Source organism: Neovison vison, chromosome X, assembly GCF_020171115.1.
Source record: "Neovison vison isolate M4711 chromosome X, ASM_NN_V1, whole genome shotgun sequence".
NCBI lineage: Eukaryota > Metazoa > Chordata > Mammalia > Carnivora > Mustelidae > Neogale > Neogale vison.
In genome coordinates, this window is record NC_058105.1 from 5,608,644 (window position 1) to 5,627,430 (window position 18,787).

General features: G+C 52.3%; 1 protein-coding gene across 3 annotated transcripts in view; it reads left to right on the forward strand.

Moving 5' to 3' along the window:
- The window catches only part of MAMLD1 (mastermind like domain containing 1), a 109,625-nt gene that overhangs the window by 65,871 nt on the left and 24,967 nt on the right, over positions 1-18,787 (forward strand). For all 3 annotated transcript variants that reach the window (XM_044235296.1, XM_044235294.1, XM_044235295.1), the window contains exon 3: positions 6,897-8,609. In XM_044235296.1, coding sequence (XP_044091231.1) covers positions 6,897-8,609 — 1,713 coding nt within the window. The remainder of the gene's footprint in view (positions 1-6,896; positions 8,610-18,787) is intronic.

Genomic DNA, 18,787 nt, shown 5'->3' on the forward strand with positions numbered 1-18,787 from the left:
CTGCTAGTCCACAGACATACACACACACGCACATACACACAGAGGTACACATGCATTCAAGTAATTCCTTATTAAAACGTCCTAGAGATATTTGGGGAGGACCGTCCTCTGACCCCCACTGGACTGGGGGAGGGTGTGCTTTCCGTAAGAGTCTGCAGCTGCCAACAGCGTGCACTTCCTGCTCGTGGCCAGGGCGCTTGTGAGCCATTGGGCTGCCCCTGGCCTACTGTCACCCCAGGGAGAGAGACCCTCCTGGGGGAGGGCAGAAGAGACCTTTACACCTGGGGAAACTGAGGCCCAGAGTGGGTTAGGGACCTAGGAGAGGTCATATCACTGGGTCCTTGGAAGCCCAGCCTAGAGGGAAGTGAGGAGGGTCTGCCCAGTGGCCCTGGTGGCCTCTGCCATGTGTGTGGCCTTGAGCCTCAGCTCTGCCTCCACTGTTCCACTTCTTTGCATGGTTCTAGGCTCATCAGCCGCATTCCAGCGGGACACCGATGAAGCTTGTTAACCTGGGTCCTGCACACACAGGGTTGTCTGGACCGGGTCAGGGCCTTTGCCTTCGACCCTCAGCTTCCATTCCAGCCCCAGGCAGCCCCGGCTCCATCCGTCCAACCATCTGAGACTGACTCCATCTTTCCGTCCTCCCCAGAAGTGATCATCCTTATCCCACCGGTGATGCCACATGGGAATGTGTTTGGAGGAAAGCAGGGCAGAGTTTCTTCCTGCACAGAAGGGCCAACCTGAGAGTCTGAGAAGCTGGCCAGTGGACTCATGTCTCCCAGGCTCCAGGCCTCACCAGTCCTGACGTGAGCCTGTGTCTCTGGGTCTGGAAGTTCTGAAGAGCTAGGAGTGCAAGGCTTAGGGCTCAAGAACCCCTTGTTTGGGGGCGCAACACTTCAGGTCTTTCCGGGGGGGACAATATGAGTTATGAGCTCCTTAAAGCTAGATGAGCCTCCAGGCTTGGGGGCATCCTCAGGAGTCGCCCACACTTCCAGCTGGTGTGTGTCCACTAAAGAAAGGAAGAACGCAGTTCTAGATAATGCATTTGCTGGGGCTGCTGCCTAGATGGCTCTGGTCGACGCTCGCTGAAGCCCAGGTCCTCAGGACGGGGCACCCGAGTGCTGCAGCAGCATGACAGGGCCCAGAGAAGGAGGCAGCGCTGCGGGGCCATAGGGACTAGGCTGCTCGCCTCCCTCACCTTCCTCCACTCCCGGTGGGCGTGTCCTTATTTGTCGGAGGGCAAACTGAGGCCTACGCTGGAGGGCCATAGGGCAGCATGGGGACCCAGGGCCTGGAGAATGAGATCAGTGGCAATTACAGCTCGTGATGCACCTGCTTCACTGACGCTGTGAGGCACACAGGGCAGGCCCAGGACCCATTTCACAGAAAAAGATACTGAGGCTCAGAGAGGGGGAGTGACTCACCCCACAGTCACACAGCAAACAGAACAGCTAGGACTTAAATGCAGGTCTTCTGTGACTCTTCCAGGGCTCCATCCTGCCCCCCTGCCTGCCACTGCCTACGTCAGGGGCCAAGGCTACAGTATCTGCCGGCTCAGAGCAAGGCAAGGACACCAACAGATTCCCCATTTGGAGGTTGAGATTCTTGCTTCAAACCACCTATTAGCAGAGATTTGTGCTTGAGACAAACTGACTCCTCTTGGAGCCAGTCAGCAGTCAGGGTTCCCTGGCACTCCCAGCCTCCATGGGATTGTCCAAAGCCTCATGCCTTGCAATTCTGGAAATGCTGAAAATCCTGTTTGAGCTACCAAAAGGTCAGTTTCAATTTGTGAGGAGATCTTTCTGAAAAACAAACATGCAAGTGAAACATGCACTATACACGCAGATCCTAATCTTATCCCCCGTGTGGATCGGGACATATTCTTCCCCCTTTCCCTTCCTGCCATCCTCTCTCAGTTCGGCTGCAACATCGTCTTATCCATTCTGGGGCTACCTCCCTCATGCCCAATAATGTCTTTACTCCTTCCTTCTGAGCAGGTCTGCTAGGGACCATCCTTGTCTCCAAGGGCTTGAGAGCTAATGTAGCTGGCCAACGCTTGGAAGCTCCGGAAATGGAGAACTGTGCGGAAGAAAGATTTCATGGAGTCACACGTGCTTGAGAGAGCCCGAGAGAAGTAGCAGCAGACTGGCCCAGGCTGACCTGTGGGAGCCACCAGCTGGCAGGGGGGGGGAGCTAATAAGCCGATGGTCATTGCCACCTTTTTGACCATTTTCTCATGGCCTTATGTGCCCGCCGACCTCTGCCGGGAAAATGAGGCTCCCTGAACCGATGCCTCCTGGTCACCTTTAGCCTCCTCTGGTCTGTTCTCCTCTGTTCAAGAACTGTGCACATGTTGGTGTCCATGTTAAGCCACTGGTCAGAGTTTCAAAATGAAGGGTTCATAACAGCCTGCTAGATTTCTTGGGGAAGAGTGATATATTTATGTATTTTACACGCACACGCACACACACACACACAAATACACATACATATATCATATTCCTTTTTCTTCTTATGCCCATTTTATAACCTAGACTGTACTCTCATAATCTAGACCTTTTCCAAGAAATTTTTGCCCTTTTTGTCCTTCTGGACTAAAAATGGAGAAAGGAAAGAATCACCATGTCATTGTTCAGACGGAACCAGAAATAATACTGACTACAGAGCTGACCTTGGCCCCTATCAAAAGGGTTGCCTTACTTTTCTCATTATTTAAGGGGTGCAGAAGCCATCACATGCTTTCAAATGCATCTCAGAGAATGTTCATAAGGTTGTGGGGATCACATCCGTGGCTCAGTTTGCTTGTGAAATGGGGTTAGAGATGGCCATTCCTTTTTAAAAGATGCCAGGGAACTCCCCCACTTCCCCTCCCCACCCTGTCCCCCCACCCCCACCAAAGGTTGACCTGTGAGGGCTCAGGCTGGAAGTCGGGACACCTGGGGTCTAACACAGGTGGACCCGTATCCTTGTCCTGTTGTCCTTGTCCACTAACTAGCTGTGTGACCACAAGCAAATCATATCCCATTCTGTTTTCTTTAAAAGAGAAGGTTGAGATGTACTCTCTGGAAATCCCGCCACTTTCTACTGATTTACTTTTTTTTTTTTTTTCCTGATCTGCTTATTTTATATATATATATATATATATATATATATATATATATGTATGTATATGTATATATATGTATGTATATGTATATATGTATATATATGTATATATATATATATGTATATATATATATATATAAAATCTCAAGTGAGTGGGCAGGATTGTGTACAATATGTGGCCTGAGGAAAGAGGGGCTGCTACTAGCTGGGACCAATAGTTTGCTGCCGTAGGCTCCACAGAGACTAGAAAATGGCACAGGGGCAGAGCTGGAAGGTTTGTTTAGAAGGGACTGGAAGCTTTCGTGAAGGACTTGCCACCAACAACATGACATTGCCCTAAATGTATCTATCTAGGGGCAGAAGTCAGTAGACCTCCAGGCCTCAGTGAGCACCTCTGCGTGAACGCAGCCCCCTTCCCTTGGCCTCGTGCAGGCTCGGCCGGGCTTCGCGCTGGCTGTTGAAAGCTCTCAGCCTCACACCCGAAACACAGGGCCGAGGCCTCCAACAAAGCCAAGTCTCTCTTAAGTCCATTGAAAAAGGGAAGCACCAAAGAGGCTCCCGCTTGCCCCCGCTGAAGCCGAGCCTTGGGCAGGACCACCCCCCACACTGCTGTACCCTCAGGGACAACAAGGCCGGCCCATCCCCTGGTTAGGCACCCTCCCAAAGTGTCCAGTGAGATATCCAGCTGCCGACTTCAGGCAGCCAGGGCGGCACCCACTTGGGAAAACTGGATTCCCCAGCAGTGGGCTAGCCTCCAACATCCTATAGGGGCGCCCCAGGGTCCACTTGGCTGTTGAGGAGCCGGCTAGGTCCCAGCATCAGAACTGAGTGGGGAGCATTGGCTTGGCGGCCTGAAAAGTTGTATGCACGGGCCTCAAGAGTTAGAGACGGCTTCCCCTTGCCCCTTGCCAGCTCCTCCTGTGAGCTACTGCATCTCGTGTTCATGCCCAGTCCTCCCCCATCTCCTGCTACCCTGGTCCCAGCAAAGTGATGGCAGACCAACGACTAAGGAAAAGGTCTAAGAACCCATAGAGTCTGCTCCAGGCCTCCCTTCCATCCCGTTCCTCCCACCCAATCCCCCCGCACCCGCCTTAACTACGTGGACTTAAGCGTCGTGGTACCTGCATCCCAGTCTGCCACCTCGCCAGCAGCACCCTGGGCCTGGCCATGGCCAGCTTGAGTTCCCTGAAGGGGATCCAGGCTAGAACCCGCCCCCACTCATCCCTTATTGATCCATTTCATCCATTTCTACTTTCAATATATTGGAATTTTCTGAACTCCTTGGGAGAATGCCGATGAAACAGAATCAGTTTGGGACTCAGTGACTTGTTTGTGGGCTGGCCCATGACCGACTGAATGAATGGCCAGGAAAACATGTAGCAGAGCCCCCTGCACGCCAGGCCATTTGGTTCATTTGTCCATTGATTCATTCAGCTGCTATTTACTAAACCCCTGGTGTGGGCCGAGACAGAGTCCACTGCTCCCGGACGGAGGAGTGGGCACAGGCGAATGGAAAGGCCGCTTCTTGTGCCCCCACCCCCGGCCCAGCCCGTTCTTGCCGACCCCGAGAACCTCAGCCCCAGGTGGATTTGATGGCAGAGTTGCCCCTCAAAGTGCTCTTGTCCATGTTGCAGAGAAAAGGCAAAGAAGGAGGCAAGTTCCCTCATTCCAGTGGGTGGAGCCCTTTCTGTGGCAATGAGACAGTGTCCTGCCTTCGGGGCGGGTCAAAGCCCAGGCTTGAGAGGCAGTTGTGGGGTCAGGGAGGGGGCCTGCATCTCTCTGGGCCCTGCTGCCCTCCAGCAAGCAGCTCTGGGCAAGACCTTTCCCTTCCCTGGGTGTCAGAGCCCCCGTGTGTCAGAGCCCCGGTCTCTCCTAGGACGGGGCTGCACTCCCAATGGTAATGGCAGCCACGAGTTAGGGAGGGTTTACTAGGTGCCGCAGGATCTCGGAGCAGCATCAATGAGATGAGGCATTTAGCATCAGAATCAGCCCGGGAGCTTCAAAAAGACTCAGATCCCTGCACACCCCCCCACACCCCCACCCCGCCGCCCAGCTCTGGATGAGAGTGAAACAGTTCATTTGGGGTGGGGGGCTGGGAATCTGGATATGTCTTGGGGAATCTGATGAGTGCCAGAGCCCGAGATGTGCAGCCCTGGGGGAATCTCTTTGGATGTTCACTCGGTCGTGACTGTCACGGCCAGCGTGGCGCTAGCCGGGGGCCACCCACACATGTTGACCCCACGTCCCTCACCAGTGAGCCAAGCATGAAGAGACATCAAAGGACCAACAACAATTGTCCCAGTGAGACTTCTATAGCTAAACAGGGGGATTCTTACACAAAAATTTGCTTCAGGAGAAATGCAGTTGCCCCTTAAAGAACACAGGTGTGAACGACATGACTCCACTTCCAGGCAGTTTTCTTCAGGAGAAATACAGGAAGGAGCTGTGAATGCGTCTTCTCTTCCTTATGATGTTCTTAGTAACATTTTCTTTTCTCTAGCTCCCTTTGTTGTAAGGCTCTAATAACAGTACGTAGAACATCCCAAATCCGTGTTAACCTACCCAAGGCTACCGTAAGGTCCCCAGTCCACAGTAGGCTGTTAGTAGTTAAGTTGCAGGGGAGTCAAAAGTTACAGTAGGATTTCTTACAGCAGGGCCATTTTCAAGGGTCCTCTGTTTCCCTCCTCTCCTGTTGGCATGGAGGTATTTTCCAAGTCCTTCTCTCCCCACACATTCCTCCCCACCACCCCACTCACTTTTCCCTCCACTTGCGGTCACACTCATTAACATGACAGCCACAGATGATTGTATGGAGCCTTGAACGAGTAGGAAATACTGCATCACTAACTGCTTTGTTCCCAAAGTCTATGCTTTTATAAATGGAGAGCAGCTCCCCCAAGGTGCAGATCGCAGATTGGGTCCTTTTCCTGTTGTTCCATATCTCCCCAACCTAAGGATGCACCTGCAGAGAGGAATTTCTTATTTAGATAACTTTATACTTTGGGGGGGGTTGTTATAAGTCATTCTCAGTAAAAACAAACAAGCAATAGCAAACTGTAGAGCATAGAAAGGGCCTCGCCAGTCACCCCCAAGAGATGACTGCTCCAAATGGTCTCATAGATGTTCTTCCAAGCGATTTTTGCATGTACCTAGCAGAATGTGTGTGTGTGTGTGTGTGTGTGTGTGTGTAGAAATAGAGGTGCCCTTGCCCCTATGATTGGTCTGCAACTTGTGTTTCTCCTAAACAGGATAGCTCAGCCAGCTGCCCCAAAGCCCACAGCCAGATCTTCTTTCCTCCAAAGGCTCTATTGTGGTCCCATTGCAGACCTCAGTCTGATGCATTTTACCAAGACAGGGAGGCACCCTAAAAATTCAATGTCTACATTAGGCTTTTCCTTCTTAGTAATGGGGGTCTCTAGAGACAGGTCCTTGCAGTGTGCCTTCAAACGCCCATCTAGGACACAGTTCTTTCCATGGCTTCCACACAGCTGAACTGAGCTCCCCCTTATGCGGGCAGAGAAGATCCTTTGTGGGACTTCCTGTGGTGTTCGGTACACAGACAGCATAATGCCTAATTCGAAGTGTAACAAGACAGTTTACATGAAACACAGCAACAAAGAAGCAGCATTATGGTTCCCAAAATAGGCTGTATTATATAGTTTTGACAACTACAAGTCCCGAAATGGAGAGATGTTTTATCTTGCAAGTTTCCTGTTCATTAGCTTTCATGTGCCAAGGCTTTATAAAAATTTCTCTCTCCCTCTCTCTTTCTCTTTCTCTCTCTGCCACAGGGACCCGTTAAAAGGAGACAGGAAGGAGATCATTTCCAGTTTCCAGGCATGGCTGATGGGGGTTACCCTAATAAAATCAAGAGGCCTTGTCTGGAAGACGTTACCCTTTCTATGGGCCCGAGTGCCCACCCCAGCACGGCCTGTGTGGAGCTGCAGGTTCCTCCGCTAACGATGAACCCCAGTGCCACGGCCATGGGAGGAGCGGGCCATTCGTTACCCCTCGAGACGAATCCCATGAACGGCAGCGTCATGGGCTCGCCATTCGTGGTGCCTCCGGCTGCAGAAGTGGGACTGAAAGGACCCCCTGGGCCCTACTACGACAAAACCAACAGCGTGCCAGCTGTGGACCAGGAACTTCAAGATCTCCTGGAGGAACTAACAAAAATTCAAGAACCTTCTCCGAATGACCTCGATCTTGAGAAGATCCTGGGCAGCAAGCCGGAAGAACCACTGGTCTTAGAACACCCGCAGGCAACCCTGGGTACCACTCCCAAGCCTCCAGTGCATATGCCGCACTTGGAGAGCCTTGGTGGCAGCAAGGAGTTTGCTTCCAGTTGCAGCCAGCTCACGGGGGCGGGGCCGTCGCTTCAAGTCCCGCACTCCCCGGCCGGGATCAGCTATGGGATCCCACCCCCAAGTAAGCGGGGGGCCTCGCCCAGCTCTTCAGTGGCGCACGCCAAGAGCCAGGCCCCGGGGGTGCCCCAGGCCGCTTTGCCCCCAGTCCCGGTGCCGCAGTGGCATCACGCCCACCAGCTGAAGGTGCTGGCGGCTAGCAAGCAGGGGTCCGCTAGTAGGCCGCAGGCGCCCAGCCCCAGCTGGTCGGGCCTGCCGCCTCCGGGCATGTCCCCGTCTTACCGCCCGGTACCATCTCCGCAACCGCCACCGCAGTTCAGCCCTCAGAGCCTCATGGTGTCGTGCATGGCGTCCAGCAACCTGCCCGGGAGCGCCTTCCAAGCCTCCCCCAATGCCTTACTCGCCAGCCTGGCGTCCAGTGGCACCACCGCCCTGGGGCCCGCCATGCTCTACACTCCTGAGAAGCTCCCCAGCCCTGCGCTCAGTCAACAGCCGCAGTTCAGCCCACAGAGCTCCATCCTGGCCAACCTGGTGTCCTCCGGGGTCAAAAGTCCTCCGGGGCACCTGCTGTCCGCCCTGCCTGCCAGCAACGCGGGGCCCTCCCCCCCTTACCGGCCGGAGAAGCTCTCCAGCCCGGGCCTGCCGCAGCAGTCCTTCACTCCGCAGTGCTCCCTCATCCGGAGCCTCACACCCTCTGGCCACCCGCTCACGCAGCCGCCGCCGCCGCCGCCGCCGCCGCGGCAGTCAACGAGCACCATCTTCAAGCCCTTGACCACCGACTCATCCAAAACCCTGAGCGTGATCATGCAGCAGGGGCTGCCCAGCCCCGGCCCTGGAATCCCGGAGCCCTTTACCTTCGGCAACACCAAGCCCCTGTCGCACTTCGTTTCTGAGCCAGGCCCCCAAAAGGTGCCCTCTGTGCCTGCCACCTCTAGGCAGACGTCCCTGCTCCACTACCTGCAGCAGGCACCGCCGGCCTCTTCCACCACCGCCTTGTCCACCGCCACTGCCACCTTGCAGCCGCCGCCGCCGCCGCCGCAGCCTGACCACTCGTCACTCCTTCTGCACCAGATGATGCAGCAGCCCCAGCGCTTTCAGCGGCTGGGGCCGCGGGACTCCATGCCTTCTCTGCCCAGACAGGTAAGACGATCTCATGTCCGGTGGCGGTCCTTGGTTCTGGAACTAAGAACCGTGTCTTATGCTATTGGCGGCCTGGCTCTGGAAGCAAACGTGGCTTTAGTCCTCTCTGAGCCCAGACTTGACTTGGGAAAAGTCTATTTCAGCCAAATTCCGTGTGGTCCTACTGCAGTATTAATGAGGCCAGTGTTACGGTTTCAGTTCCTGTGTGGGCCACTTAACTTCTCTGGGAGGAAACGTGTACCCAGAAGGTGCTGCCAGGGGAAGGGGACCCGGGGAAGGCAAGGTTCTGCCCTGGGCCGCGTGGCGTGTTCCCTCACCCAGGGCTAGCAGACACTTTGCAGGATGCAAGGAAATTGCACCGAAGAATTTAAATCTTGTCCCTGCTGGCATAAGGCTTGCACACAGAGCCTTCTAGAAATGGCCTAGCAAACTTCTGCTGAGCAGGCTCCAAATGAAAAGGACAGGTACGTAGAAAGTAGTTACTCTTAGCGTCTCCATTCTACAAGGGAACTGAGGCTCAGAGAGTTGAAATGACTTGCCCAGAGTCATACAGCCAGGGGCAGAGCAGGAACCGGAAACCAGGAAGTCTTAGTTCAGAGCCTGTGCTCTTCCCAAAATCACTGTGATTTCTCGCTCTCCCTCATCTCCTACAATCTGACCGCTAGACTCAGCTGGTCCTTCCTGAGTGGTGAGGACCGCAGTTGGTCCTCGTCAGTGCTCCACTCGCTGCCTGTGTTGGTTATCTCTTGCCGGGTAACAAATTACTCCAAAACATCTGCTTAAAACAACACACATGTATCACCTCGCAGTTTCTGTGGGCCAGGAGTCCTGGCATCACCCGCCTGGGTGTTTTGACCGTGAGTCGCTCGTAAGTTTGTGGTCATCTCCAGCTCAACCAGGAAGGTTTTGCTTCCAAGTTCACTGCCAAGGTTGTTGGCAGGAAGCAGTTCCTTGCAGGTGGTTGGACTGAGGCCTCGGTTCCTCATGAGCTGTTGGCTAGCGGCCTCCCTTGGTTGCTTGCCATGTGGGCCTCCTCATAGAGCACCTCACAACATGGCAGCCGGTTTCATCTGAGTAAGCAAGACAGAATATGCCAGCAAGAGAGGAAAGGAAGTGCCAGCAAGTCAGAGGTCACTGTCTTTAGAACCTCGTTTCGAAAATGATGTCCCATCTCTTCTGCTCTATTCTGTTCTTTAGACACAAACATGAGGTGTGACTACCAGGAGGCAGGGGTCACTGGGGACCATGTCAGATGCCTGCCTACCCAGGGTGCTGTTCATCCTGGTCCCTCCTTTGGGGAGGGACCTTAGCCCTCCCTGAGTTCAGGTCCTCTTGGCTCTTTGTCTGAACTCAGAGTTGACTCTTAAAGTGGTTTCCCCCAATAAAGCAGCCATCACTGCAAACACTACCTTCAAGCGACCACATATAACAGAGAACTGACCGTGTTTCTCAATTGCTCAGAAGTTTCCAGAGGCTCCATGTGCCTTCTTAGACTCGGTGCTCTTCAGGCCCACCTGGCACTTGACTTCTGTCATTTGGAGTGCTCATAGTTACTGGCCCACTCTGCATTCGCGGCCTTACTCCTGCCATTCCCTGTGCCTGGCTGTCCCTTCCCACCTTCTGGCTCCTGTCCCACTCCTACAGCTCCTAAGGTGCCCTCCCCTCCAGGAAGCTTCTCCAGACAGCCCCGGGTACTTGCATCTCCCATGCGGGCTCCCTTACTGTAGAGAAGCCAAGGAGGACAGCTTGGCCAGGGACCTGGCCTATGGGAAGTAGCTGTCAGGGCTGACCTCTCTTCTGAGGGCCCCGGATGAGTGTGACCAGGGCAGCCCCTGGAGGATAGGACCCGTGTCTTTTTCCTCCATGCCTCATGAGAGCTCCGCACCTGGGACCAGTCCTCGGTGAAGTGTTCTGACAGGTTGGTTGAACATTAAACGCAGTAATACATCTAAAGATTTTTGAACGGGGTCTCGCGTCACGAGATACTTGCCAATGACGGTTTGCTATCACTAAGACTAACTCTTGGCCCTGAGTCTCCAGATCCCGTTTCTGGGGCCTGAAATGTGGCCCTCAAAACCGATGCTGTGTGGGGACGGAATACCTGCAGGTGGGCAGCGGTTGTGGCGCCTGCTGACCACGTGGTTCTCCCTGTTCCGGGCTCAGCCCCACTGAGGCAATTCCGGGCCCGCTGGAAAAGGGAACTGGCCATCTTCACCCCACAGGCAGGGGTCTCTCGCCTGGTGCCCCTTGCCCGGCTCCCGAATCTCTCAGCTCCGGTGATTTCGGTGGACCGTTTGTTTGCACTGAAGGGAAAAAGTATATGCCATCTGGCAGTTCAGCGTGGCGGCTGAAGCGAGGGCGTGGGGGTTCAAGTCCAGGCACCGCCACTGACCGGCTCTGTGCCAGGAGCAACATCACTCAGCCCCTCTGAGCTGAAATAGCCCAGAGCGCGGCACACGCTTCGTGGTCAGTCGGGGCTGGTGCAGGCCCCGGGCTGGAATCGACTGCCTCGGGGGTCGGATGCATTTCCAAATTCAGAACATTTGGGACTTTAGAAAGCTAATATGGTGCTTTTGCCAAGTCTCACGTGAGCCTCTGGCAGCCTAGGGCAGCATTTCCTTATTCTTACGGAAAACTATGAATAGTTCCCAAAGTCCACAACCCATTTTTGTCCCCAAATAAATTCCGATGCCAAACTTACCAAAACAAATAGGCTTTTCGAGCTTTTTGGGTTTGAAATTGCAGATAAGGAAAGCGGACCTGGAATTATGAAAGAAGGACTCCCCTTGGAGTCGGGACAAGTGGCCCTGGCGTGTGGGATTGTCATGGCCTCCCTGTGTCATGCAGGCCTCTGACATCTCGCTGCTCTTAATCAAGTTGAATCTTGTTTCCAAAACTTAGAGCTCCTCGCAAAAATCAGTCTGAACGCTGTGAGTGGAACTTACATTTGCTCAGAGATGCACACAGGGCCACTGAGGAGGCAGCTTGAGGGCCCCCAGTGCACATGGTTTGCAGAGCTGGGAGCGCAGTGTCCTGGGGAAGAGGGATGTGGATGGTGGCCAGTTGGAATAAGAACAAAAAGGCTCGAAATCTGATCCTTGAGGCAGGCCGAGGCACAGGGGAAGGGGGCAGCTGTGGAGAAATGGACCAAAGAGGCCCAGGACGTTGTTTGGACAGATTCTGAGAAGGGCAGGAGGGGAACCGAGCCTGCCTTGAGGAAGGCGGGATGAGGCACCTCTGGGGTTTGCTACGATTTCTACCTTTACCCATGAGCCTCCCGTCCCGTTAGCCGCGGCAGCGGTGAACACCAGGAGTCACGGAGACAGTGGGTGAACCGAGAGAACTCGCCATCTTGCCTCCCTGACGGGCTGAGCCAGCCGCGGGGGTCTGGGCAGCTTGGTCTGAAGTGGCGCCTCAAGGGAGCCCTCTTGCTACGCTCCGCCGTGGGGGGGTGGTAGCACCCCCAGAGCCCAGGGCCTGAGGGCGATGACGCTGGGCAGGGGACATGGCCGTGGGGGACGGGTGTGCTTGGCAGGCGGCAGGCCCCAGCACTGGGCTTGAGGCCAGGTTCAAGGCGACGCAGGATTTGGATCCCTATTGTCCCGATCCCAGCTCTGTTACTTTTTATTTTGGCAAGCTCTTTTCCCTCTCCCTATCTGTAAGCTGGAGATACTCGTATCCCTGTCTAATGGCGCTGCTGGAAGGATTAAAAGAGGTTAGAGGTACAAACGCTGGGCGTAGGGTCTGGTTCACAAAAATGCTCCACGGATGTTAGCTGCTGCTTTTTCTAGAAAGTCCCTGAAACTTACAACACCAGTAACCCAGTGGAGTGGGTTAGACTGCCTCACTGTCCAGGTTCCTCTCTAGCTGTTGGCAGAGGAGGGGCGGTGGGTCAGGGAGGACATTTGCCAGGTGGCTGAAGAGAAGTCAAGTAGAGGACGCGAGTCGGTGACCCCAGGAAAGAGCCGAGCCGCTGAGCCCGGCCATAGCTTTCTGAGCACCCCCGGCTGGAGAGAAGGGGAGAACGTTGGCTGCCCCCTCCCTCCCAGGATGGCTGCTGAGAGGCACAGAGAGAGAGCCAGTGGCAGGGCGAGCACGGGCTAGCCTTGCTGGTCACCCAGCACCAGTGCCAGCAGAAACGCTGCTTCTGCCTTGCCACTGGCATTGGGGGAATGGGTGTCCCCTGTCGTCGCTGTGTTCTTAGAGCCTTGCTTAGGGCCCCAGATGGATGCCAGCACTAGGAGCACCCCTGCTGAAACTGCAGGGCTGCCTCCCCCCTCCTCTTCCCTCCCCTCCACCATTCACACCCACTCCCGAAGCCTCCCACAAGAACCTTTGCCAAAACTCAAGATTCCTCTTGGTTTGAATTTCCAAGGCTGTGCTCACCTGCTCAATAGAGCAGAACCTTTAATTACTGCTGTCTCGGTTAGCACTGCAAATTAAAATCTTTACATTTGCACCATGACCCCTCATGGAAAACAGAAATGATAAAACCAGGCTAGACCAAGACAACTGTCTCTCCTTATCAAAGTGACATTGGCTCCACTTTCCACCCGAGAAAGATTCAGGAGAGGCACCGTGTAACGATTCAACAATTCTACACGTTAACTCAGTGCTCATCACATTATGTGACTTTTGAGACTAATATGACACAGTGCGTTAATTATACTTGTATAAAAAAAAACTTTAAATTTTTTTTAAATTCAAATTTAAGAAAAAGAGAGGGAGAGTTGGGAGTCATGGTGGTCCTGGGGAGCCTCCTTCCAGTCTCAAATTGTTCATAAGCATTGGAAAGCAGGTGACAGTTCTCCTGCTAACATACTGCCCCCCCCCCACTCCCGGGAATCAGATGTACCACATATTGTCAGGGAGAACCTGTGACCTTGGACTTGCTGGTCCTTTCACTGGTTTCCTTTAGTTCTTCTCTTGTTTTGAGGATAAGGGCTGGGAGAGAACCCTCCTAATAGGGCTCCCCCTATTAGGAGAAAAATTTCCTTGCATTTGTCTTTTACTAATTCTGGAACAAATCATCACGGATTTCAGTCCGGAAGTGAGTCCCGCTGCAGTGCAAGAGCCGAGGCCTCTGGGCAAGCTGTCACCAGGCGCGGGAGGATGGGGGCGGTGAGTCAGGTTCCCGGTGCCCCCCGGGTCACGGCTGGGCTGGCTCTACACGCATCTTCTCTGCCAGATGGGGCAGCCTTTTCCTGAATAAGCATCTTCATTTTGTCTGTGAGCACGACTGTACACACAAGCTTACTTTTTCCTTTCTTTCTAAATTGGGCTGCAAAATGCTATTTCGTTGGGGAAACCTTTTTTTAGCTGCTTTGGGAGGAAATATAATTAGACACAGTATAACATACATTTTTGAAAATTCAGGGACCGGTTTCTCCGTGTTGACCAAGTTTCGTTTCAACCACTCTGAATGGCCATGAAACGAAACTCCACTGGGCGCTGAATTTGGGAAATGCAGACTCAGAACTTGGTACTAATATTACCCAGAATCTGGTTTTTCTTTCTGTTTCTCTTCTGGTTTCTGAGAATCATTAAGGATCCTCCACCTCAAAGCTATGTCCCTTTTTCAAAAAGCAGAATTTTTTTTTTAATGCACTGCTTGTCAAGTACTAACCCTTTAATCATCGGTGGTACTTTCTGTCTCTGCAGTGAGGTCCACGCCGAAGCTGATGGGGGTGCAAAAAGCCCCCAGTCAGAGGCCTCGATCATAGAGATCAACAGAGCGAATTTTATATTGCTTAGTGATTGCATTATGAAGGCTCAAACACAACCATTTTCAGAAACCTCCTATCAAGTTTTTGTGGGTTTTTTGTTTGCTCATTTCTCCTTAAAACACTTGAAAAGAAACCATGAACTTCGCTAAGCTGAGGTGCTCAGAATGAGATGTTTAGAAACAAAGCATAGAAATTGTTTTCTTTTGCGGCATTTACCGAGACGACCTGCTTATTTCTTGCTGTAAAACCAGGGAAGGTTTTCAGAGAGTAGAAGAGGACAGAAGTGCTCTGAGCTGCTGTTGTGATCCCAAGTGAAAAGTTAGCAAAACGTAAGAAGTGTCTAGAGTGAGTGGAAAATCACAGGGGGCCTGCGCGCTTCAGCTGTGGCCCTAACACCCCGCATGCAGGGCCAGACTGCGATCCGCGCATGCGCACTAATGGGACGCCTCTGCCTGCCCCCTTCCCTCCCGCATCCCCCGCAGCCACTCCCTGTCAAACCCGTGAATGGCCGCATAGCACAGATTTAGGAAACCTCTTCTGAGTCCATTTGTACTTTTAGCCTCTTCTTTCCCTTGGGGGTTGACAAATCCCAAGATCTGGGCCTGCTGCTAAACGTGGCCATGTGTGTGCCCTGGCCGGCTGCTCATGAACTTGAGGGTGGGCAGAGGATGGAATGCTATTTATGGGTAAAGCAAACCCCTCACCAACCCCGTCACCACCAAAGAAGTTTCTGCTTTTTTCTAAGGAGTCAAAAAAGTTTGGATTTCTGTTGGATCTCGTTAGTTGTTGCCCACGGTGACAGATAATGCTTTGTCTGTGTGTGTGTGTGTGTGTGTGTGTGTGTGTGTGTGTGTTTTGTTGTCATGAGTTGACTCATTTGAGTCCCTCCCATCAAAAGGAGTTGAAAGTCAAAGGAGCTGTTGAAAGTCAAAATGCATGCACAGGTCCAGAGAGATCCCATTTCCACTGCAGACGCACAGGTGCCCCCGGCACAGCCTTCCCATACTCCTGCCTCCCAGTAGACTACCAGGCTTCTGAGACAGAATGGAGTCAGTGAAGAGGCAGCGTTTCTCTCTTTCTTCCATACTTTGTTCCTTCTCCCATGTGAATAAAGTTTCCTGTTGGATTAGGACATGTGCCGCTGGGAATCACACCGAGCCCACAGAGCTCGATTTGGCTGTTGAAGCTTAGGTACCCAGGCAAAAGGGAAGCAGGCACTTCAAGAAATTATCACACAGCTTTGGCCTCAACGTGGCCCTTGAAGGCTTAAAAGGTGCATAGCCTATTTCATCAGAAAGTATTCCAAATTTTGCTTTGCTCTGGGGGGCTTTGGATTTGAATCCAAAGGCGCAAGTTCTAGCTGGCTATCCCCCCTGTAGCATGCTACCATGTTTGGCCAGCCTCTGTTTTTGAGCAGAAGAGGGGAGCACAGTTGTGGGGAGCTAGACTTTTTCCATGGGTCCATGGCTGGGTGGTACATGAAGAGAATTTGCCAAAGCCAGCTAACTCTCTAGGCCAATAGCTGAAGGTGGACTCCTCGTTCACAGCTTTGAGTGATGATCGTATATTTCCAGGTGACCGAACTTTGAAAGGTGTGGGAGGCCCCCAGCCACCTCTGAGTGGGAGTCAGTGGGAATGATTCCATGACCCTTTCACTCTATCAGGCCACACTTTCAAAAACAAGCTCTGGAAAATGAAAACAGAGAAAATGTTGACTCCCATTAGGATGGCTATTATTTAAAAAAAAAAACGAAACAAAAAAAAAAAACAGAAAATCACAAGCACTGGTGAGAATGTGGAGAAATTGGAAATCGTGGGCACCATGGGTAGGAATAGAGACTGGCGCGGCCAGTGTGGGAAATAGTATGGCAGTTTCTCAAAATGTAAACATAGAATTACTATATGACCCAACAATTTCACTCCTTGGCATAGATCCCAAAGAACTGAAAACAGGTCCTTGAACCGAAATCTGTTCACCAGTGTTTACAGCAGCTCTTTCCATAGCAGCCCAAAGGTGAGAAGAACCCAAATGCCCGTAAGCAGTGAATGGGTGAGCACAGTCTATCCGTCCGTATTACGGACTATTACGTAGTCTTAAAGAGGAAGGGAATTGTGACACCTGCTACTATGTGAAGGAGTTTAAAGACATTATACTCCGTGCAAGAAGCCAGACACAAAAGGACAAATGCTGTACGAGTCCACTCCCGTAGGTACTTAGAGTAGGCGAATTTATAGAGACAGAAAGCAGTGCGGTAGATGCCTGGGGTCGGGGGAGAGAAAAGGGGAAGTTGCTGCTTAACGGGGGTCTAGAGTTTCAGTCTGGGTTGAAGAACACGTTCTGGAGATGGATGGTGAGGCAGGTTGCACTTAAAATGGTTCAAATGGCAACTTTTACCACAAGAAAAGAAAGACTTGAGTTTTGAAACACTTGTCAATCCTGTCCTCATCAGAAAGAATATTTTGTTTTCAAATAATATGAGTGTGCAAGGCAAAGATGGCCTTAGGCTGAGCTACATGTTTGCTGTCCGAGACAGGCGCCGTAGTGACTACGTGGGTGCCTGTCATCTTCGTGAGCCAGCTGGGGTTTCTGGATGTCCTAGTGAGGTGCGTAGCCGGCACTTAGAAATCACTTTCTTGGTCAGTTGAACCCAATTTCTGTCCTTTCTGGGTATTTTGGAGACATGACAACACATGGGGCAGGGAACGGAGAAGTGACTATAGACAGGAAGAGACATTATCTCTGCTTCTGACTGGGGTTAAGAAACCCCACTTGCTTCCTTGGTCCTCCGGTGCGTCTACAAGTCTAGACATACTACGATGATTCACAGCTTGCTGATTAATGCAAGAGCCAACAGGATGATGCTGGGGACTCGCCATGTGTGACTAGCTTTCTGTGCAAACTCTCCCTCTGGAGCAAGTGCTGGGCCCTGAAGTAGAGTTCTGGAAGAAGTTAAGGTTCTCAACCACAATGCGAGCCAGCTCCTAAGGCCTTGACTCTGGCACACAAAGTAGGAAGTGAGGGCCTCTGACCAAGGCCCAGATGACTTTTGAAAAAGTCGACACACCTGCTTCTTGTGTCCCGACTCACGTGCCCAGCTCCCAAGACATTTGGTTTCCGCGTTTCAGGCCTTGGTGAGGTTCACCTTGTAATCAGTTATTTGGGTCTTGTCTGCAGCACCGCTTGATATCAACAAGGAAGAAGGCTTCTCTGGCTCTGTCAAAGTGAGCTGAACGACCCTTTGGAGGAATGAATGGAAGCTGGCGGGAAGGGGGGATGAGACAGATGAATTACATCTGCTGGTGTTGCTGAATTAGGCTCTTGGGACTATTTTTGAGTGTTTCCGAGTAATTAGGGGTAGAAACTCGCAGACTTCAAGGCTGAGGAACTCAGTCTCTCACATGGACCCCCCCCCCCCGCTCCGACCGTGCTGCATTTTTCTGGTCCAGCTGTGCCTGGCATTCCCCAAGAGTGAGATCTGAGAACACAGGGTTCCTCCAACCCCTAACGCACCCACAGTTGCTCACCCCCAGGAGTGGTTTGCACTGGCTGTTCTGCGGTGCTGGTGGTCATCGTTTGATGCATCGTGGAAAGACAGAACAGGACCTCTGGCAGCCATTTCGCATAGCACAGTGACAGCAGCACATAAGAACCGCCCCTCCCTCCCCCAAAAAAGTTGGCTTGGAAATTCAGGCCACTCTTTTTTTTTTTTTAAAGATTTTATTTATTTATTTGAGAGACAGAAATCACAAGTAGGCAGAGAGGTAGGCAGAGAGAGGGGGAAGCAGGCTCCCTGCAGAGCAGAGAGCAGAGCAGAGATGCGGGGCTCCATCCCAGGACCCTGGGATCATGACCTGAGCGGAAGGCAGAGGCTTTAACCCACTGAGCCACCCAGGCGCCCCGATGCAGGCCACTCTTACCACTGTTTTTTTTTCCCCCCATGTGAGATCCTTTTGTGCCACTCAGAGCTGGCACAAGTATTCCCCACAGAAACCAGTATGTTTCAGCCAGTCCTGAGAGCAAAGCGAGTGGCTTTCCTGAACCACAGCCTATTTCTAAGTCTGCTGTTTCCCTCTGGTGAGCGCAGTGTCAAAGAAGCCCATTTTGAAGGCCGTTCAGCCTATGTTCTTCTCTCTTCAGGCTTCAGTTGTAACTTAGAAGTTCTTTTAAGTTCCAGTTGTCTTTGAATAAGCTCTCACCCTTGGTTTAAAAATTTCAAAAAAGTTAAAACAAAAGCATTAAGAGGTTTTCTTCACTAGCTCGCAAGTGTGGATTTTTACATTCTTTGTGGAAATGATAGTTTGAGGGTTTTGTTTTTGTTTGTCATTTTGACAGCTGTATTGTTTGTGTCTTTTATTTGCTTCATTAGTTTTTCATTTGGAAGTGTCTTCCTTGGCAGACTAATTACATTACAAGGAGATTCCTTCCCGCTACCCGCTAGAAAGGTCTTCTGA